The 23,011-nt window shown below is 33.9% G+C and overlaps 1 protein-coding gene across 25 annotated transcripts in view; it reads left to right on the forward strand.

Moving 5' to 3' along the window:
• The window catches only part of LOC308124156 (M1-specific T cell receptor alpha chain), a 55,250-nt gene that overhangs the window by 18,636 nt on the left and 13,603 nt on the right, over positions 1-23,011 (forward strand). Inside the window, exon 1 of one of the 25 annotated variants that reach the window (XM_080487001.1) lies at positions 4,301-4,351. The exons of 11 other annotated variants lie outside the window; for them this stretch is intronic. In XM_080487001.1, coding sequence (XP_080343127.1) covers positions 4,312-4,351 — 40 coding nt within the window. In that variant the 5' untranslated portion in view covers positions 4,301-4,311. Of the gene's footprint in view, positions 1-4,300; positions 4,352-4,632; positions 4,690-6,115; positions 6,173-6,495; positions 6,560-6,788; positions 6,875-7,526; positions 7,584-7,917; positions 8,562-9,166; positions 9,260-10,156; positions 10,215-12,940; positions 13,064-15,954; positions 16,314-16,874; positions 16,935-21,085; positions 21,171-23,011 lie in introns of those variants that run through there. 13 more of the 25 variants (XM_080486996.1, XM_080487000.1, XR_013936279.1 and 10 more) reach the window with 13 other exon arrangements.

The raw sequence follows: 23,011 nt of genomic DNA on the forward strand, positions 1-23,011 counted from the left end.
ATCATTCATCTTTCTTATCATTTACGTGTCTCATCCAGTTAATGTTGGACTTGCACTAAGGAAAATTGTTGATTTTATTTTTCTCCTTTGATCAAATAGCAACACGTGGTTTACTCCATGTTTATTTAAAGCAGAGTAGAAGTGGGCCCAGTACCGATGCTTGTGGAACGCCACATGTTAATTCATGATTATTTTAACAATGTTCAAATATTCCAGGAATAAAATGTGGTTCTTTTAAAATATCTCGATAAATCATGTGAAATATTTGTATAAAATATTCGTTTCCATGTAAAAATGAGGCTTTTAAAAGTGAAGTGAGCTTCATTGCTTCATGTGCTCAGTTTGTGTTGTGGAGCCTCACGTTGTGTGAATACTGGAGGTGGAACCAAAATCTACTTTGGAAGTGGAACCAAGTTAACCATTGAATCCAGTAAGTGTAAATATTCATCCTGAACGTGATAAAAATGCTGATTTTTAAAGAAAACTCAACTGATAATGATGCTGGACATTGATTCCTAAACTTTGAACAAGTTTCATCTATTTTTGTTTGAGTGCTGTAATTCTAACAGATTATTTTACATCAAACCAGACTGGTTTAATTCAGTTATTTTTTAAATTATATTTGCACAGTTTTTTTCCAGTGGGATTTATTTGATGTGCTTTAAAAGTGTTTTGTATATTTTCCTCCATGCTGACTGGAGTTTCTGCAGTAACTTTACTTTGGGATCCTGGTTGAGTTGTTTTCTCAGTTAATGTTCTGGAGGTTGATGCTGTGTGAATACTGGATACAAGATTATCTTTGGAAGTGGAACCAGATTAACCATTGAAACCAGTGAGTCTTCATACTGATCATGAATGTTGTTTTTTTTGTTAATTATTGTAAAGATAGTTTGGTTCAGTTCTGCTCAGTTTGTGTTGTGGAGCTTCAGACTGTGTAGCTTTAATAAGCTGATCTTTGGATATGGCACCAGATTAACCGTTGAAACCAGTGAGTAACTTTATATTTACTATGAATGGTCTGAAATGTAAAACCTGAATGATCCCAGTGCTTATTTTTTTTTTAAAGTTTTAACTTTTTCATTATTTTATTTTAGTGTAAAATAGACCAAAGCATTTTGTTCTTAAATTAAAACTATGAAATGAAAACTATTAATATGAGATTGAAAAGTAGTTTTGTGCAGATCTAATGAAACATTAATAAAAGTCAGGCTGATTAAAGAACGGCTTAATGTCGACATCTTTCTTAGGTGAGAAACTTCTTTTTTAAAATCAGATGACAAAACGTAACTCAGTCTGATTTACTTTATCTCTCATGGTCTCATTACTAATTACAATCATTCCTCTTTCTTATCATTTACGTGTCTCATCCAGTTAATGTTGGACTTGCACTAAGGAAAATTGTTGATTTAATTTTTCTCCTTTGATCAAATAGCAACACGTGGTTTACTCCATGTTTATTTAAAGCAGAGTAGAAGTGGGCCCAGTACCGATGCTTGTGGAACGCCACATGTTAATTCATGATTATTTTAACAATGTTCAAATATTCCAGGAATAAAATGCGGTGCTTTTAAAATATCTCGATAAATCATGTGAATATTTGTATAAAATATTAGTTTCTATGTAAAAACGAGGTTTTTAAAAGTGAAGTGAGCTTCATTGCTTCATGTGCTGAGTTTGTGTTGTGGAGCCTCACGTTGTGTGAATACTGGAGGTAGAGAAAAAATCTACTTTGGAAGTGGAACCAAGCTAACCATTGAATCCAGTAAGTGTAAATATTCATCCTGAACGTGATAAAAATACAGATTTTTTAAAGAAAACTCAACTGATAATGATGCTGGACATTGATTCCTAAACTTTGAACAAGTTTCATCTCTTTTTGTTTAAGTGCTGTAATTCAAACATTCTTTACCCCTAATCCAGTTTTTATTTTAATTATAATTCCAGCTTGTTTTAACCAGCAGGGTTATTTTATGTGCTTTAAAAGTGTTTTTTACATTTCTACGATGCTGACTGGAGTTTTTGCAGTAACTTTACTTTAGGATCCTGGTTGAGTTGTTTTCTCAGTTAATGTTCTGGAGGAAGATGCTGTGTGAATACTGGAAACAAGATGATCTTTGGAAGTGGAACCAGATTAACTGTAGAAACCAGTGAGTACATTATATTTACAGAGTAAATATAATATTTGCAGAGTAGAAGTGGGCCCAGTATCGATCCTTGTGGAACACCACAGGTTAATTTGTGATTATTTCAACAATTTCTAATTATTCCAGGCATTAAACATGGTGCTTTTAAAATATCTTGATAAAATCATCAGAAATATTTTCATGAAATATCAGTTTCCAGGTAAAAACGAGACTTTTAAAAGGTAAGTTAGCTTCATTTCCTCATGTGCTGAGTTTGTGTTGTGAAGCCTCACGTTGTGTGAATACTGGAGGTGCATACAAAATGTACTTTGGAAGTGGAACCAAGTTAACTGTAGAAACCAGTGAGTACGTCTTCTTCTCTGAATTGTCTTTATTTTTAATTTAGGAAATTGTTCTAAAAGAGAAAATAAGTGAAGTTTTTCTGTGACGTTCTGCTGATCCACATGTGAACAATATGAAAAGTTCCAGTTCGATCACAGTAAACTTTCTTTCTGCTGTTCTTGATGGTAAAAATGAGAAAAATCCAGAAGATGATAGGATGAAAAGGTTCCTGAAGGAGCTGGTTAATGGTTGGAATGTTGTCGTTTGGTGTGAGTTTGTGTTGTGCTGCTTCATGTTGTGTGAATGCTGGTCAAAGAAAGACAGTGTTTGGAAGAGGAACCACATTAATTATTCAACCCAGTGAGTAACAAAACTCCTCATATGGACGATTTTTACGGAGCATTTTAACAGGAAACAGCAGTGAAGGAAAAGCAGCTGAAACCTGTTAAAAATGAAGTGTTGGATTATTTTAGATGGACTTTGACTTTAGTTGAATTGTTTTACAGAATATATCAAAATGCACTTTTCTAACTTAATTACAAAAATCCTTTATTTTGAATGAAGGCATCTGGTTTCTGTTTTTAGTTTATAAACAGTAAATTATTGTGAACATAGTTTGGTTCAGTTCTGCTCAGTTTGTGTTGTGGAGCTTCAGACTGTGTGAATCCTGGAAACTATAAACTGATCTTTGGAAGTGGAACCAGATTAACCATTGAAAGCAGTGAGTAACTTTCTATTTACTTTAAATAATCTTAAATGTAAAACCTGAATGATCCCAGTGCTTATTTTATTAAAAAGATTTAACATTTAAATTTTTCATTATTTTATTTTAGTGTAAAATAGACCAAAGCATTTTGTTCTTAAATTAAAACTATGAAATGAAAACTATTAATATGAGATTGAAAAGTAGTTTTGTGCAGATCTAATGAAACATTAAAAAAAGTCAGGCTGATTAAAGAACGGCTTAATGTCGACATCTTTCTTAGGTGAGAAACTTCTTTTTTTAAAATCAGATGAGAAAACTTAACTCAGTCTGATAACTTTATCTCTCATGGTCTCATTACTAATTACAATCATTCCTCTTTCTTATCATTTACGTGTCTCATCCAGTTAATGTTGGACTTGCACTAAGGAAAATTGTTGATTTAATTTTTCTCCTTTGATCAAATAGCAACACGTGGTTTACTCCATGTTTATTTAAAGCAGAGTAGAAGTGGGCCCAGTACCGATACTTGTGGAACGCCACATGTTAATTCATGATTATTTTAACAATGTTCAAATATTCCAGGAATAAAATGCGGTGCTTTTAAAATATCTCGATAAATCATGTGAATATTTGTATAAAATATTAGTTTCTATGTAAAAACGAGGTTTTTAAAAGTGAAGTGAGCTTCATTGCTTCATGTGCTGAGTTTGTGTTGTGGAGCCTCACGTTGTGTGAATACTGGAGGTAGAGAAAAAATCTACTTTGGAAGTGGAACCAAGCTAACCATTGAATCCAGTAAGTGTAAATATTCATCCTGAACGTGATAAAAATACAGATTTTTTAAAGAAAACTCAACTGATAATGATGCTGGACATTGATTCCTAAACTTTGAACAAGTTTCATCTCTTTTTGTTTAAGTGCTGTAATTCAAACATTCTTTACCCCTAATCCAGTTTTTATTTTAATTATAATTCCAGCTTGTTTTAACCAGCAGGGTTATTTTATGTGCTTTAAAAGTGTTTTTTACATTTCTACGATGCTGACTGGAGTTTTTGCAGTAACTTTACTTTAGGATCCTGGTTGAGTTGTTTTCTCAGTTAATGTTCTGGAGGAAGATGCTGTGTGAATACTGGAAACAAGATGATCTTTGGAAGTGGAACCAGATTAACTGTAGAAACCAGTGAGTACATTATATTTACAGAGTAAATATAATATTTGCAGAGTAGAAGTGGGCCCAGTATCGATCCTTGTGGAACACCACAGGTTAATTTGTGATTATTTCAACAATTTCTAATTATTCCAGGCATTAAACATGGTGCTTTTAAAATATCTTGATAAAATCATCAGAAATATTTTCATGAAATATCAGTTTCCAGGTAAAAACGAGACTTTTAAAAGGTAAGTTAGCTTCATTTCCTCATGTGCTGAGTTTGTGTTGTGAAGCCTCACGTTGTGTGAATACTGGAGGTGCATACAAAATGTACTTTGGAAGTGGAACCAAGTTAACTGTAGAAACCAGTGAGTACGTCTTCTTCTCTGAATTGTCTTTATTTTTAATTTAGGAAATTGTTCTAAAAGAGAAAATAAGTGAAGTTTTTCTGTGACGTTCTGCTGATCCACATGTGAACAATATGAAAAGTTCCAGTTCGATCACAGTAAACTTTCTTTCTGCTGTTCTTGATGGGAAAAATGAGAAAAATCCAGAAGATGATAGGATGAAAAGGTTCCTGAAGGAGCTGGTTAATGGTTGGAATGTTGTCGTTTGGTGTGAGTTTGTGTTGTGCTGCTTCATGTTGTGTGAATGCTGATCAAAGAAAGACAGTGTTTGGAAGAGGAACCACATTAATTATTCAACCCAGTGAGTAACAAAACTCCTCATATGGACGATTTTTACGGAGCATTTTAACAGGAAACAGCAGTGAAGGAAAAGCAGCTGAAACCTGTTAAAAATGAAGTGTTGGATTATTTTAGATGGACTTTGACTTTAGTTGAATTGTTTTACAGAATATATCAAAATGCACTTTTCTAACTTAATTACAAAAATCCTTTATTTTGAATGAAGGCATCTGGTTTCTGTTTTTAGTTTATAAACAGTAAATTATTGTGAACATAGTTTGGTTCAGTTCTGCTCAGTTTGTGTTGTGGAGCTTCAGACTGTGTGAATCCTGGAAACTATAAACTGATCTTTGGAAGTGGAACCAGATTAACCATTGAAAGCAGTGAGTAACTTTCTATTTACTTTAAATAATCTTAAATGTAAAACCTGAATGATCCCAGTGCTTATTTTATTAAAAAGATTTAACATTTAAATTTTTCATTATTTTATTTTAGTGTAAAATAGACCAAAGCATTTTGTTCTTAAATTAAAACTATGAAATGAAAACTATTAATATGAGATTGAAAAGTAGTTTTGTGCAGATCTAATGAAACATTAAAAAAAGTCAGGCTGATTAAAGAACGGCTTAATGTTGACATCTTTCTTAGGTGAGAAACTTCTTTTTTTAAAATCAGATGAGAAAACTTAACTCAGTCTGATTTACTTTATCTCTCATGGTCTCATTACTAATTACAATCATTCCTCTTTCTTATCATTTACGTGTCTCATCCAGTTAATGTTGGACTTGCACTAAGGAAAATTGTTGATTTAATTTTTCTCCTTTGATCAAATAGCAACACGTGGTTTACTCCATGTTTATTTAAAGCAGAGTAGAAGTGGGCCCAGTACCGATGCTTGTGGAACGCCACATGTTAATTCATGATTATTTTAACAATGTTCAAATATTCCAGGAATAAAATGCGGTGCTTTTAAATTATCTCGATAAATCATGTGAAATATTTTCATAAATCCTAAATTTCCATGTAAAAATGAGGCTTTTAAAAGTGAAGTGAGCTTCATTGCTTCATGTGCTGAGTTTGTGTTGTGGAGCCTCACGTTGTGTGAATACTGGCAGTGGAACCAAAATGTACTTTGGAAGTGGAACCAAGTTAACCATTGAACCCAGTAAGTGTAAATATTCATCCTGAACGTGAAAAAAATGCAGATTTCTTAAAGAAAACTCAACTGATAATGATGCTGGACATTGATTCCTAAACTTTGAACAAGTTTCATCTATTTTTGTTTGAGTGCTGTAATTCAAACATTCTTTACCCCCAATCCATTTTTTCATTTTAATTATTATTTCAGCTTGTTTTAACCAGTAGGGTTATTTTATGTGCTTTAAAAGCGGTTAGTGTGTTTTCTACGATGCTGACTGGAGTTTCTGCAGTAACTTTACTTTGGGATCCTGGTTGAGTTGTTTTCTCAGTTAATGTTCTGGAGGTTGATGCTGTGTGAATACTGGAAACAAGATGACCTTTGGAAGTGGAACCAGATAAACTGTAGAAACCAGTGAGTACATTATATTTACAGAGTAGAAGTGGGCCCAGCACCGATGCTTGTGGAACACCACACGTTAATTCATGATTATTTCAACATTGTTTCACTATTCCAGGCATTAAACATTGTGTTTTTTTTTTTATTTATAATCATTTCAAATGGTTTCATAAAATATTAGTTTCTATGTAAAAATTAGGCTTTTGAAAGTAAAGTTAGCTTCATTTCCTCATGTGCTGAGTTTGTGTTGTGGAGCCTCACGTTGTGTGAATGCTGGAGGTGCAAACAAAATGTACTTTGGAAGTGGAACCAAGTTAACTGTAGAAACCAGTGAGTACGTCTTCTTCTCTGAATTGTCTTTATTTTTAATTTAGGAAATTGTTCTAAAAGAGAAAATACGTTTTTCTGTGACGTTCTGCTGATCCACATGTGAACAATATGAAATGTTCCAGTTTGATCACAGTAAACTTTCTTTCTGCTCTTCTTGATGGGAAAAATGTGAAAAATCCGACATGTTGACATTTTTCTTAGGTGAGAAACTTCTTTTTTAAAATCAGATGAGAAAACTTAACTCAGTCTGATAACTTTATCTCTCATGGTCTCATTACTAATTACAATCATTCCTCTTTCTTATCATTTACGTGTCTCATCCAGTTAATGTTGGACTTGCACTAAGGAAAATTGTTGATTTTATTTTTCTCCTTTGATCAAATAGCAACACGTGGTTTACTCCATGTTTATTTAAAGCAGAGTAGAAGTGGGCCCAGTACCGATGCTTGTGGAATGCCACATGTTAATCATGATTATTTTAACAATGTTCAAATATTCCAGGAATAAAATGTGGTGCTTATAAAGATAAAATCATGTGAAATATTTTCATAAATCCTAATTCTCCATGTAAAAACGAGGCTTTTAAAAGTGAAGTGAGCTTTATTGTTTCATGTGCTGAGTTTGTGTTGTGGAGCCTCACGTTGTGTGAATACTGGCAGTTCATTCAAAATGTACTTTGGAAGTGGAACCAAGTTAACCATTGAACCCAGTAAGTGTAAATATTCATCCTGAATGTGATAAAAATGCAGATTTTTTAAAGAAAACTCAACAGTCTGATAATGATGCTGGACATTGATTCCTAAACTTTTAACAAGTTTCGTCTATTTTTGTTTGAGTGCTGTAATTCAAACATTCTTTACCCCCAATCCATTTTTTTCATTTTAATTATAATTTCAGCTTGTTTTAACCAGTAGGGTTATTTTATGTGCTTTAAAAGCGGTTAGTGTGTTTTCTACGATGCTGACTGGAGTTTCTGCAGTAACTTTACTTTGGGATCCTGGTTGAGTTGTTTTCTCAGTTAATGTTCTGGAGGTTGATGCTGTGTGAATACTGGATACAAGATGATCTTTGGAAGTGGAACCAGATTAACTGTAGAAACCAGTGAGTACATTATATTTACAGAGTAGAAGTGGGCCCAGCACCGATGCTTGTGGAACACCACACGTTAATTCATGATTATTTCAACAATGTTTAACTATTCCAGGCATTAAACATAGTGGTTTTTTAAAATTTTTTATATATAAACATCTCAAATGGTTTCATATTAGTTTCTATTTAAAAATTAAGCTTTTGAAAGTGAAGTGAGCTTCATTTCTTCATGTGCTGAGTTTGTGTTGTGGAGCGTCAGGTTGTGTGAATGCTGCAGGTGGATACAAAATCTACTTTGGAAGTGGAACCAAGTTAACCGTAGAAACCAGTAAGTGTGAATATTGATCCTGAATGTGATCAAAATCCAGCTGATAATGACGCTGGACATCGATTCCTAAACTTTGAACATGTTTCATCTATTTTTGTTTGAGATATTACAGACATATAGACACCAGTCCATATTATTCTGATACTTTATGAGCCTCCTCAGTTGAATAGTTGGTGCTGAGTTTCTGTTGGGGAGTTTCACGATGTGTGAATTCTGACGGCTACAATAAGATGGTCTTCGGAAGTGGAACCAGATTAACTATCGAACCCAGTGAGTACAAACACTCATCAAGAACGTATTTAAAAGTATGTTTTATTTACAAAATGTATGGGAGTAATGTGGAAATCATGTGTTCTTTAAATTGTAATTTTGCCCCAAAATGGGCCAATGATCACATTTACAAATGGAAATCCGTCTGATCACCTATGTGTGTAATAATCTCACAATAATGTGATTTAATGCTTCTAATGCATTACAGTCAGAATCTCATAACTATCAACAGTTCTTAATCAGAGTAATGAATGAAAAAAAAATCTAATATGGACTGAAATGTATTTAATATAAACTAGAACATTCAGATACAACTCAAAAACAAGGAATAGCATCGATGTATTCGTTGATTTGTCAGTTATTTCTTCACTCACAGCATATACATTAAAATAAATTCTATTCTATTTGTAATAATTATGGCCTAAAAAAAAGAAGCCTTTTTGTTGTGACTTGTAAGCTAAAGTTATGAAGAATTAAACGTGTTGAAATTGTTTTATTTGTGCACAATTGATTGAAATTATATGGCGGATTAATAATGTTATCAGTTGAAATATGGGAGCAGTTTGTTGCCGTATGTGAATAACATTTGAAACTAGTTTACTTCTGGTTGGATTTGTGTGATGAAGCTTCATGTTGTGTGTCTGGGAACCAGTTCAAGATGCTGTTTGGAAGTGGAACCAGATTAACTGTTGCAACTCGTGAGTAACCTGTAAAACATTATTTGACTTATAAATTCTATGCTGACATTTCTCCTGTGTTCAGCGCGACGCTGCTGCTTTTCACTCATTCAGACTTTAAAAACGTGTTTTAAGAAACTTGGAGAACAGTGGTTGGCCATGGAAATGGTTAAAAGCCTTTGGACTTTAGGGATTGGACACGTTATGTTGGCATGTGGGGGATTATACAGGAATTATAACAGACTATGTCCAGATTCTCCAGACAGATTTCCCGCGCTGCAACTTTTATTTCTGAAGCTCATTCAGCTGTTTTAAGTAGATATTAAGCGTAAATTCCCTAAAACTATAGTTTATTTTGTCATCACGGCTGCAGATTCGTCCGAAAATGAGAGATTCTTTCTCTTTTTCCAAAATGACTTTAGATTTCTGTCAGTTTCTGAATGGAGCTCATGCTGGTGAAGTTTGACTGTTCTTCTGTGTTTGTAGTTTAAATCCCAGTTTATGGAGCCGCTGAAAGGGTTAAAATTGGAGCTTTTGGACATAATCTTAGTCCTTGAGTTTGATCTGTGAATTAAAGTCAACATGTTAGTGAAAACTAGTAGGTAGTAAAAAGCCTTTAGTAGTTTTGGCTCTGCAGCGTCGCACCGTGTGACTGCTGGTAACAAGCTCCTCTTTGGAAGCGGCCTCAGACTTCATGTCACTGACAGTAAGTCCAACTCACTAATATACTTACACAAGGAAAGTACAACGGCATTAATGGCTGTTAAAAGGACCAAACCTTGTAGCTTTAGTCTCGAAAAAAAAAGAAAAATATACAACTCTGCTGATTGTAATATTCAGTTAGTTTGATTGGAGTAAATCAGGAGTTTAAAGGCTTGAGGCCGAGTTTCCAGTTTATGTTGTGGAGCGTCCTGCTGTGTGAATGCTGGAGCGAGGATGTTCTTCGGGAGAGGAACCACGTTAACTGTTGAACCCAGTAAGTGCTGATACACACTTCGAACACGAGTATGTGGATTTACACCTCATTCAAATACAACAGAAAAGTCAGTCTTTCACCATCAATCGATTCAAACTGTGAAAAGGATGTTTATTTTATGTCTCGTAGACAAAAACCGAAGTATTTCTTTTGTTGAAATTCTGCCTTAGAAGTCAAGAAAATAAAAAGTAGAGCATCACTCAGTTTGAATTGGAGGCCAATAAATGTTATAACATGCCAAATTTGATCCATTATTATAATAATGTTTTTCTAATAAAGTTATTACATTAAGGACTAGCATTTAAAAAAAATATGTTCAAAATGTAACAACTGCAACCAATAATACAATAATAAATACATATGAGGAAGTGCATTTCTTAGAAATAAAATAGAGTTACTTCATATTCATGCCTTCACTCACTCACCTTCTAACACTTTTTTTTTTTACTATTTTATTACATTAAAAATGGCCATTTGCATTTTTATAGCACAGGTTATGAAAATCTTTTTTCTAATAGCTTGAATGAAAAAAAAAAGTCTTCTAAAGGATATTCAAATTTCTAAGGTGTACCTGTAAAAAGAAAGACTTAAACTATTTAAACCTTTAATTCTCCAAATTAAATCCTGTTCATAGTATCTGCTCTACAATGCTCGTGTTTTAAAAGAAGTACGTTCATCGGGATGGAAGCTGGATTTGAAACGGAGTTCAGTTTGTGTGATGAAGCTTCATGTTGTGTGAACGCTGGCGCAGGAAGAAAGATCCTGTTTGGAAGTGGAACCAGATTAACTGTCAATCCCAGTGAGTACGCGATGATCAAAACCGGGATTAACGTAGAGTTTTTAATGTATTCTCCTATTCTCATGTGCAAAGTTTTTAAACTATAGCTTCATACCAAAAACATGGCTGTAATATGTAAACACAGTGAGTCTTAGTAAAAAAACCACCAAAATCTATACTTTAAATAAAAAACAACTCTTGTAAATAATGTGAAATTTATTCATGTCAATAATTTATTCTGTTTGAATGTTAAAAACCTTTACAAAATGAAACAAGAACATCTAAAAACAAATTTTGCCATATCATTTTTATGTCCTAAAACGTTTGAGGATTTATTTGTGATACTTTTTTCTCTGGTTTACACATTTTATAATCAGATTTTCTTAAAAATGTCAATAATTGTAAATAATAGTTTAGTTTTGATCAAGAACAAAACTCAAACGCTTCAAATGTTTAAACTTATGTGAAAAAAATGTAAAATATATTTTAGGATTAAGTTATTTGAGAATCATGTTTATAGGAAAAATGTGCTTTTCCCATGTATTGATTTTTTTCAGATGTAACTTCACACCATTATTATTTACTGAAGACACCAACGTCTTTATTGACATAACATTATCTCCAGTTGTGTCGTGTTTCTGGTTTGTGTGATGAAGCTTCGGGTTGTGTGTCTGGTGCAAACCAGTTCAAGATCGTCTTTGGAAGTGGGACCAGATTAACTGTTGAAAGTCGTGAGTAATCTGTAAAACATCACTTTTTTGTTACATACATTTCCTCTATAGTTGGAGTTATTCTGTTTTTGACTCGTTCAGACTTTTAACATGAGTTTTATATTATACATGTGATATGCACAAAACTGTGTAGGGACAAAAGTACAACTGCAATATCATTAAACATGTACTTAGTTTTTATTTCTAAACTCATAAAGGAATGTAAAAACTATCTAATACTAATGTTGTTTACTGAAGACAACAACATCCTTATTCAAATAACAGTATTTCTAGTTGTGTCGTGTTTCTGGTTTGTGTGATGAAGCTTCATGTTGTGTGTCTACTACAAACCAGTTCAAGATATTATTTGGAAGTGGGACCAGACTAACTGTTGAAACTCGTGAGTAATCTGTAAAACATCACTTTTATTTATGTGTTGATTCTTTTTTTTTTTTTTACATAGGACATTTCTTCTATAGTTGGAATGATTCTGCTGCTTTTAACTCGTTCAGACTTTAAACCTGTTTTATATTACACATATAATATGTTCAATACTGTGTAGGAAAAAAAGAGTCAATAGCATTCAAAAGTACATAGTTTTTGTTTCTACGCTCATAAAATATAAAGAAATAGGAAAAGATTCTGATATATTATATTTCTGATTCATCATCATTTCTAGTCTAAATTCGTTAAGATTAAAACTGAAAATGAACTAAAAGGTTTTATTTCATGTAACAAACCAAAACTAAAGAAAACTTTATATTGGATATATTTTGGGAATAATTCACTTTTTAATTCAGTATTTTTTAGATATTTCCTTATAAGTTCTAAATGAGACTTATTGTCATGGCAAATGGAGATAAAAATCTGATAAAACAGAAGTAGAAGAGAGCTGGTAGTGTTAGTAATCCTTCAACTCACATAAAAAATCATCTTCATCTTATTAATAATAAAACATATTACCATACATGAAAAGGATTCCATATAAACAAAAATCCCACTTCTACGCCCCAGAATTTCCCAGATAACCCTCACTTATATTGACTCTGCATTGATTTATTTTTATTATGTATTATCGTCTTTACACTTTTAGAAATGTTGTTGACGTCTAATTCCTGAGTATTGTATCAGTGATAAAGACTTAACACAGTTGAAAATCCATCCTTTCAAGTATACTTCATGATATTAAACATTTAATCGTACATTAATTTCCTGAACGGAAGAAGAGACTTTAGTTTAGTGAAGCACTGCAGCCGGGTGGCTGCGGCTGGGTTTGTGTTGTGGAGCCAGATGATGTGTGTCTGATGCTTCAGGATATAGGATGTATTTTGGAAGCGGGACCAGATTAACCATTGAAACAAGTAAGTTCTGTTAAACCTCTCAGGGATTCTAATTCATCACCAGTGCAGAGAAAGAAGGAGGAAAATAAATCGATATAATATCGTAGATGTTTCTGTATGTCAGCGTCACTGTAATGAAGCTTCATGTCTCTTTTCTACTCTATAATATTTACGTTATGCAGTTTACAACTAATATCCAAAATCTTTTCTATATTTTTTATTCACTTTCATGACATTATATTTGTCATAATGTTGAAGAGCTGAATTTGTCTGAAAATGAATGCAGTTGGGACCAAGATCTTAGGGCCCCTTAACGAATTGGTCTTGGTCTTGACTCGGTCTCGGCTCCTTAAAGTTGTCTTGTCTTGGTCTTGGGGTCTTCTGGACTTGGTCCTGACTTGGTCTCAACATATTAAGGTCTTGGTCCTGGAAAGTTCTGGTCTTGGTCTTCTGATCCTCTGGTCTTAGCCTTGACTCAAACTCTTAACGTCTGGTCTTGGGAAGTTCTGTTCTTGGTCTTGACTTGGGGTCTTCTGGTCTTGGGATGCTCTGGTTTTGGTCTTTACTCAGTCTTGGTCTCCTAAGATCTTGGTCTTGGGTGAGATGGTCCCCACAACAACACAAACAAAGCAGACGTGCACATTAAAACAAGTCCAACTCAAGAATTAACATGATAATGACTTTTCATTAACTTTACCAAGTGAAGAGTTTCCATTAGAGTCCAGAACACAGACGTCAGTAAGATGTAGGACGCTGAGCGGTTCTCGTCCCAGAGACACTCACTGTGTGAATTCTGGATCAGGACTATACAAGCTGCTGTTTGGAGCAGGAACCAGACTGACTGTGGAAACCAGTAAGAATCCAGATATTTATTATTTTGAGGAGATCGTAGCTCAAGTTTGACACTAATGTCGGTCAAATTGACGGCTGGAAGTTGATTTGTTCTGTTGAACTTTAGAAGAACTGAAACAAACTACTGAATAATAAAATACACAACATTTTGAAACGTGAGGAATTTTCACCAATTTAGATAATAATCCCTCATAAACCGCACTGAGACTTTACACATTTATCAAATAGTCATAAATAACATATGTTAGCAGTAATAGTTATTTGATTACAGCTTTATATTTATCCATCAAAATCTTCACCTGTTTGCAGTTGATGTGATTCAAATCCATCTAATGATCAAAGGCTGAATTTGTCAAAAAGTTGGTGCAGTTTTTGTTTAACCAAATAGTTTTAAACACAAAATAAGAATTAAAAAAAATAGAAAACAATAAGTAGTGTTGGACGTTTAAATAATTGAGGATAATTTACTGAAGTATGTTGAGGAAAACACTGAAAGCAGTGGATTGATTTTGTGGCAAATAGTGAGTAAAACACTGAGTTGAGTAGTTTGAGCTGTTGGATGTCGTCGGAGGTTTGTGTTCTGACTCTGCAGACTGTGTGAATGCGAACAAGATTATTTTTGGGAGAGGCTCGAGGCTCCGCGTTGAAGCCAGTAAGTCCAAACTTTTTATTCTGTTGAAGCTGAAAAATGAGATCCGAGATCGCGACACTCACAATGTTTGACTGAATAATGTCTGAAAGTAGAAAAAAATTGTAAATCACTAAAAACAAGCCTTCCAAAAGCTTTTCACATTGATTTTTTTAGTCTTCTTTCATACAAACAAAATCAAACACAAATACTTAAAAATTCACATATTGAAATTTTTGATTGGAAAAACTTTGAAGAATAAGGATTTTTTTTTGTCTTGTTGTATTTTAATGATGGATACAAACTGCCTCACTGAAAATCATTTACTTGTATATAATATGTAAGCTGTTATGTCTTTTAATCATCATGCGGTTAGTGTGGAAACATTGCTGACTTCTAGTGATCTGGTACCATGGATGTTCCCACATTTATGAAATAGTGCAAATTGGAGATATGTTCAGTTTTACCATCTTAATATTCCAGAAAACCCCCAAAGAAATGCTCATAGAGCTTCTAATGTAACGCCATTATTTTAACATTTACATTTAATTCTCATGTCGGTCTTTAAAATCTGTTATTTTGCAGATGATGTGATGTAATTGGTTTTCTCTCCATTACATGAAAAGACGGACTAGTTTGGTTTATCTGGTTGTGGTTGTTGATTGAAAGTGATCTAGAACGAGATTCATACAGTCATTTGTTAACAAAGTGGAGACGTGAATGTTGAAACCCACTTTCTGCCTGTAGGATTCTTGTTCTTAAAGTCACCACCAATACGCTTCCAAACTCTTTATTGTTCAGGAAGTTTGTATGAAATTGGTTTTTGTAAAAAAAATCTGAGAAGTAAATTTTACTTAATTCAATTTGTGAAATCAACAATAAAAATTCAAACAAGTATTGTATTTCAAAACAAACAACAAATACTAGAATACCTATAAGTCATCAGCATTCCCAGGCGCCACAGATGGATAGAATAAAGATGTACAAAGTCAAAATTAAATTCACTTTGCTTGGATTTTATTTTTCATGTTAAAAAAAAACTAAGTATTTTAAACAAAGAACAATCTTTTTTTGATCAACATAAATATATTATGCAAAAAGCTCCTTTTTAATGTAGCTCTAGTAAAAAAATGTTTTAATTAGTGCAGAGAAACACACACCTGAAGCAGTTTTTTAGTTACAGATTACTTTCTAACTTGCTTTGCATGAGTACAAAAAATTCTGGACTCAAACTTGTGAACTTTTAGCTGTGAAGCACGAGTGCTAACCACTGTTCCACAGTGCAGCCTCTTGAAGCTGCGCTGCTTTAAAAAAAAAAAACACAATAGATTGTGATTTCACATATATTATTAACAGAAATGAAGATAAATGAGATTAGTGGCGCAGCCTCCCTGCAGACGGACTTTATGTCACAGAGTTGGATGCTGTGTGAATACTGGAGTGAACAAGCTGATCTTTGGCTCCGGCGTCACGCTGCACGTTGAGGCCCGTAAGTTACTCGTTTATAATCCCTAAATGTTACAGGACCTGCAACATCATGATGTTTTACATTCAGTCCTTCTCTTCTTATGAGAACAACTCAACATCGTACATTTAAATCAAGTTAAAATGCTCAGTTATCCAGCAGGAGGTCCAGTAGGAATGATTTAATCCCTTTACACCGTCAGTTCAGCATGTTTTCCTTGTAAACTGGTGGGATGGGAAGTTTTAGCTGCTGCCTGATTCACTGTGTGACTCTTTCTGGGGACAAACTTCTCTTTGGAGCTGGAAGCAAACTCACCGTGGAGCATGGTGAGCATTAAATAAACCTTCAGATATGTTTGATTGATCAGACCGCTGCTACTGAGTGTTGTGAATGTAACCTGAAGGTACAAACTGGGATTACATCATAATCTTAACTTGTTTATCAGTACTTCATACGTTACAAAGGGGTTGATTTCACAGCATTGAGCAGATAGTTGGTGTGTCTGCAGCAGAATTGTTGAATGAATCACCAGATTGATAAATAATTTAATGTGACCGTTGTTTACAGTGGAAATCCTCTAAGATTGTTATTACTTTGCTCTACATCTCTACAGGAAGCAAATCTGTCATTATAATCTAAAAATAATTGTGATGATTCTTAAACCCTGAGATGATAGATTAAACATTTAAGTTCATGTTGTCATGTTAAGAGTGAAAATATTATTAGAAGAACCGAACTATTGTAAGGACCAACAGAGCTTTATGGAAATAACCTAAAAGTAGTTTACTATTCTCTGTAAACACTATTTTACTAGCTTTAGCTAAATATGAGCGTAAAGTCATCTTTGAGTGGAGAGTTTGGTTCTTGTTCAAATGGAACTCACTGTGTGACGGCGTCTAACTGGAGGATGTATTTTGGAAAAGGGACCAAACTGACCGTAGAACGCCGTAAGTCTTGAAAATACTGACAAATACTTTCTTCTTTCATGTGCGATGAGCCGGTGAGGAGCTTTTGGTCTTTGATTCAATCCATCTATTATTTTTCACCAAATATTGTAAAATGATATGGAAGCATAGTACCTGTATTATTTAATCACTCTGCTGTGATTAACACAAAAACAATGGTGGGACGGACCAAAAAGTATTATTAAGTTCAGTTTGCTAAATCCTGATTTTGTTGTCTAAAATCCAAACACAACATCGACGAAACCTTTTCAGATTATTTAGATTCAGAATCTGCATATATAATAACCAATAATGTACACAAAAAAAACTTACATTTTTGCTGAATATTGCTCATAAAATATTTCTTGCACATTCAAAACTGTATTGCGTTTTTAGTACCTTTGATTTATTCTTCTGTTATTATTGTAGATTATTTAATAATTACATTGATGTATGTAATCATGTCGCTATCGGTTATTGATGAAACGTTTATATGGACAATCAGAGATGAAGCACGCTTGTAGAAATCTTCAATACTATTGAATTATATTGATTTTTGATGCACCACAGTTTTTAAAGGTTTTATAAATTCATTATATTTGCCAATGTTGTCATGGATGTCCAAGACACTGGCAGGTGTAATGTGATTACTTTTGATTGTAATGAAGGATGAAGTTTTTATAAAAAATGAATGAATCAGTAACTGATTACTGTTATGAAGCTAAAACACATTTACAGTTTCTACTTTACCATGATCCAGACTTCTTGTCCCAAGTAAAGAGATTCTGTTAATATTTATTTGAAGTAATATTTACTGAAATAGCAGAACATCTATTATCCTGCATCCTAAACCCCAACATGCATTCACAACACCCGTGTTTCATTAGTAGCCTTTAATGAAAATTAGCTTCGGTTTTTAAAAGTTATATTCTGCTCTTTGTGTGGCAGTTTATCTCCATAATCCTCTTGTCATTACTTCATGAATCTGTTACTTTAAGTACTAATATTGAGCTATTATTAGAGCATCTTCCTCCCACTTACTGATGCAACTTAAATTGTGTCACAGAAACATTAATAATACAGACACATTAAATCAAGCCCAACTAATGTAGACGAGTGATTGGAGCACAGTAATGACTTATGAAGTAATATTTTATAAAGCAGGTTTCCATTAGAGTCCAGAACACAGACGTCAGTAAGATGTAGAACTCTGAGCGGTTCTCGTCCCAGAGACACTCACTGTGTGACTTCTGGCTCAGGAGTCAACAAGCTGATGTTTGGAGCAGGAACCAGACTGACTGTGGAAACCAGTAAGAATCAAGATAACATTCATTTGAAGAGATCTTAGTTCAAGTTTTTCTTTTATTTTTATTGAACATTTTCAACGTTCTAACAGTCCTGCACAGTACAGATATAGATGATCTAAAAGTCAAGCAAATTCCTGACGGAACAAGTCTAATGATGATTTCCACAGCCTGGCTTGAAGTCATCGATTTATTCTGTTGGACAAACACTTTGGTTGAAGTATTAAAACAGACTAATGAATAATAACATGGAGCCATTTTAAAAGTGAGGCGTTATCACTACGTTAAAGAGTGATCACTCTTAATGAATAGATAAAATAACATTTTACATTCTGAGCAGCAACAGGGATTAGATTACAACTTCATATTTTAAGGAGTTTCCTAATATTTGAGTTCTACCAACTATGGTGTAACTGTATGTAAAAAGAACTTCTTTGCAGAGGATGTGATTCAAATCCTTCAGTGTTTTTAGTTTTAGTTCTGAGATGAATCTCAGTGTGTCTGCGACTGGAGCAACATGGAAAGTCTTGTTTGGTGAAGGAGTTAAAGTAACCGTCCAGGACAGTGAGTATCAATATAACTGTGTCCTTTTGTAGAAAAGTAAAATCGTTTTAGTGCTATAAAACAAACTCTTATAATTTTCTAACAAACTGAAAAAACATCACATCACAGCAGGAACACACAGCAAAGTATGACACTTCTTTTTCAGACATGATGGATCATTTGGATGAATTAAAAGTTATTTACTCATTTTTATTCCTTGATTTTACAGTATAATATTAAATCTAGATTTCAAGTAATATTTATGAGCTGTCTGGACCAATAATTTCCACAAGTTTTAAGTAACTTTCTTCTGAAATTTAGTGTTATAGTTAGTGTTATATCTTATATTTGGGCTCCCCATTTTTGCAGCGTACAGATCATTAAACATAGTAGTTACTTTTATCTACATAAAATAATGATGAATCTGAAAATATGGTGCATTTTTCTCATTTGATAGTCTGCATGTTGCTGTAGAATTAAGTCATTAAGAACATAATTACAAAAAACATCAAACGATATGAGGAATGTAGAAAAATAATACATATTAAAACATTCTTGGTTACGTAAGATTGTAGATTTTTATTGGTCATACGATCCTAGCAGGTACAACAGGCAGTGAAATGTATGAAATGTTTGCGTTGCGGCTCCAGATTCATTTCTCTTTTATTCCAAACCTCCTGGATCAGCCGGTTTCTTTCATTGGAGCGTCTGAGAGTTTGTGTGTTTGTGTTTGTCAGAGTGTGACTGGAAGTGGAGTTGGTAAACTCTTCTTTGGCTCTGGGGTTAAACTCACAGTCCAGCCTAGTAAGTACAAACCATTTATCTCAATAAGTGATGGTTCAATGTGACACTCGTGCTTTTTTATTGAACCTAAAGTTCCCGTCTTTGTTGTGTCATGTTGTGTTAGTTTGTTGTTTTTCTTTTTGTGTGTCTGTTTATTCATTTTTTTTGTATCTTTGTTGGGAAATCACGCTGATTTTTAGTGCTTTTGTTTCTCCAGGTGGTCATTTTGGGATTATTTTGGTGTCTTTGATGCTTCTTGTCTTAATATTTGGTGATTTTAGTCTTACTAGAGTTTATAGTTTATATTATCTAGTGACTGGGTTCGTCTCAGGGTTTATGTTGTTGGATTTCCTGTTGTGTGAATAACTTTTCGAGAAAACTCATCTTTGGTTCTGGAATCAAACTGGTTATTCAGTCAGGTGAGTTACAATCTAAAATGAATGCATTCATTATCGAGTCTGATAATAAGTCTGTGGTTGAATTGGTTGCTGTCAGGTTGTTTGTGCCGAGGTATTTGTCGACAGTAGAAACACTGTGTGACTGGAACTGGAGGCTGGAAACTGATTTTTGGAGCGGGGAGCAAACTGACCGTGCTCGGCAGTAAGTTGAAGTATTGCAGTAAATTTTCTCCAATCAAATATATGGATTCATATGAATTACTTGATGTCAAAACAAAGTTTACATTCACATCCAAACTAAAAATGAGCATTTTATAGAAGCGAATGCTCACAAAATCTGCTTTTTAACTAGAATCTCAGAAAAATCCACCAGCATGACTGAGAAATCCATCAAAATCTTCTTTTAATCATCAGCCATAATGTTACACCTGATTAATTCAATGGGAAGACGTGTCAGTTGTTCTGTTACAGTTGTTTGGACTGGGTTCATCTCAGGCTTTATGTTGTTGGATTTCCTGTTGTGTGAATAGTTTTGGGGAAAAGCTGATCTTTGGTTCTGGAACCAAACTGGTTATTCAGTCAGGTGAGTTCCAATCAAACAACCAAAACTCGTTTTAACACGATGGAATTTGCTGTTTCGCTCATTTAACACAAACGACTTTAGGGTTTGCGTTGATTTTCCATTCATAGCTACAGTTTAGAAATGAACTTTAAAAAGCAGCCAAAAAAGAACAATGTTAATAACATTGATTGCTTCATCGATTAATTTGTGTTAATTTGCTGTCTTCTAAATGTCTCGGTAGAGACGTTGGATCTCTTGATTGTCTCCTTGTTTCACCATGTGGTCATTTTAGGAATCTTTGTGATTATTTTAGCCTCTTTGTTGCTTTTTGACTCAATATTTGTTGACTTATTTTAGGGAATATTAGACACTATATTTCCTGCAGGTCATTAAGAAATAATGACTCGGAGGAAGAGTAGCTTTGATTTTGTACAGAATACCACGTGTTTGCTTTGAATCCTGCTGCTTTATTCACGTGGTTTATATCGGGGTTCAAGTTTATACCAGCTGAAGTCACCCTGGTTTAGTCTGGATGCTCTGGTGTTTTAACGGTTAGTGTGTTATCGTGCTCAGAGTTCACACGGTGTGACATATTCCTCAACATCTAAACTCGTCTTTGGACCCGGCGTTAAAGTCACCGTTCAGACCAGTAAGTGCAAATTAATCCTGCAGTTTTCTACATCTGAACAAGTTTTCACTTTGAAAATGTAGCATTTTCTCTAAATCAACATATTTTGTGGAAACTTAAGAGTAACTCACAACAGTCGTCCAGTATTTTATCGTTAAAACTGGCTTTAATTCAGACATTTCATGCAGATCAAGTACTTGTACTCTTTTTTGTGTCCAGTGTAGTTTGATTATATCTTTAGATATTTGGTCAGAGTACATGCTCTGTGAATAGCTCGAGAGAAAATGAGAAATTAAACTTGCAGTACGAACCAATGAGTATTAAAAAGAACTATTCTTGTCATGATACAGTATACATGATGATTTTAATACAAATATTTCACCTGATTGGCTTTTAAAATTTCAAAAAATAGGAATTGAAATCTGATTCAATATGGACTCAAACACCCGGAGGAATACATTAAAACGTTAAATTATGCGTGTGACAATAATTTTGTGGTTGAATTTGTTGCTGTCAGGTTGTTTGTGCCGAGGTATTTGTTGAAAGTAGAAACACTGTGTGACTGCAACTGGAGGCTGGAAACTGATTTTTGGAGAGGGGAGCAAACTGACCGTGCTCGGCAGTAAGTTGAAGTATTGTAGTAAATTTTCTCCAATCAAATATATTTATTCATATGAAGTAAAGCCACAGATATCTCCTTCACATCTAAATGAAAAATGAGCATTTTCCTAAAGCAAATACTCACAAAGTCCACTTTATGACTAAAATCCAGCATGAGATAGAAATCTATCAAAATGTACTTTAATTCATCCGGGACGGAGCCACAACGTTAAAACTGATGAAATCCATTGAAGCAGGTCATATTTGTTCTGTTACAGTTGTTTTGACTGGGTTCATCTCAGGGTTTATGTTGTTGGATTTCCTGTTGTGTGAATAATGTGGGGAACAAACTCGTCTTTGGTTCTGGAACCAAACTGCTTATTCAGTCAGGTGAGTTCAAATTGATCTAAATGTGATGAAAATGCTGTTTTGGCTCTCAACTCTGGGTTTTCTGTTCATTTTGCAGTTTAGAAAAAAACAACTTGTAAAAGCAGCCAAATAAGAAAACGACACAACGTTAACATCTATTGAAATTGTCTTTTCACTTATAAACCATAATTACAACGTATAACACTGAAACAGTAGGGCAACGTGATATTATTGCGATAACGATATGACTTCCTGTACATGCATTTAAATAGATGTTAATGGCTTTTTGAATGGAGATTTTTCTTTTCATTCCAGAAAACAGAATAAGGGAAAGAGAAAAGGTACTAACAGTACCATTGACTGGGATCAAGTCTTTATTGAGTCTTTCTTTTTTTTTGTTTACCATATATTATACGTCAATGGGTTAAACGTTTCTAATGAGTTGAGCACAATATTTGTGGATTACTCTTAATTTCCAGTGCTTGAAAATGATCACAGTTGAATCAGTCTTTCACAAAATGTAAGTTGTTATAGATGAATATTGTCTATATCCTTGTAGAAAGGCTTGGACTATTTCAGTTTGTGTCATACTTACGTTTTATTGTGTGAGAATTGAGATTATAGTTGGAAAACTCGACTTTATAGGAAGTACTTCTGACAAAACAACGTCCCGTTCAGAGAGTTTACGTTACTGCGGTTAGAATTTATGAGGTTCTGTGTTTTTTGGCTTCTGAAACTTAAAAAACTGATGGTTGCCTTAAAAGTTTGTTTTAAAGTTGGTCTGATATTGAACAGATAATTGGAGCCGATATAACAGCAATGGGTGAGTTATGGGCTGGTGCATGTTTGACTGCGCTCCTGGTTTATGTTGCACTCCGTTGCATTGTGTGACT

Source organism: Lipophrys pholis (genome assembly GCF_963383615.2).
Source record: "Lipophrys pholis genome assembly, chromosome: 1".
In the NCBI taxonomy this organism is placed as follows: domain Eukaryota; kingdom Metazoa; phylum Chordata; class Actinopteri; order Blenniiformes; family Blenniidae; genus Lipophrys; species Lipophrys pholis.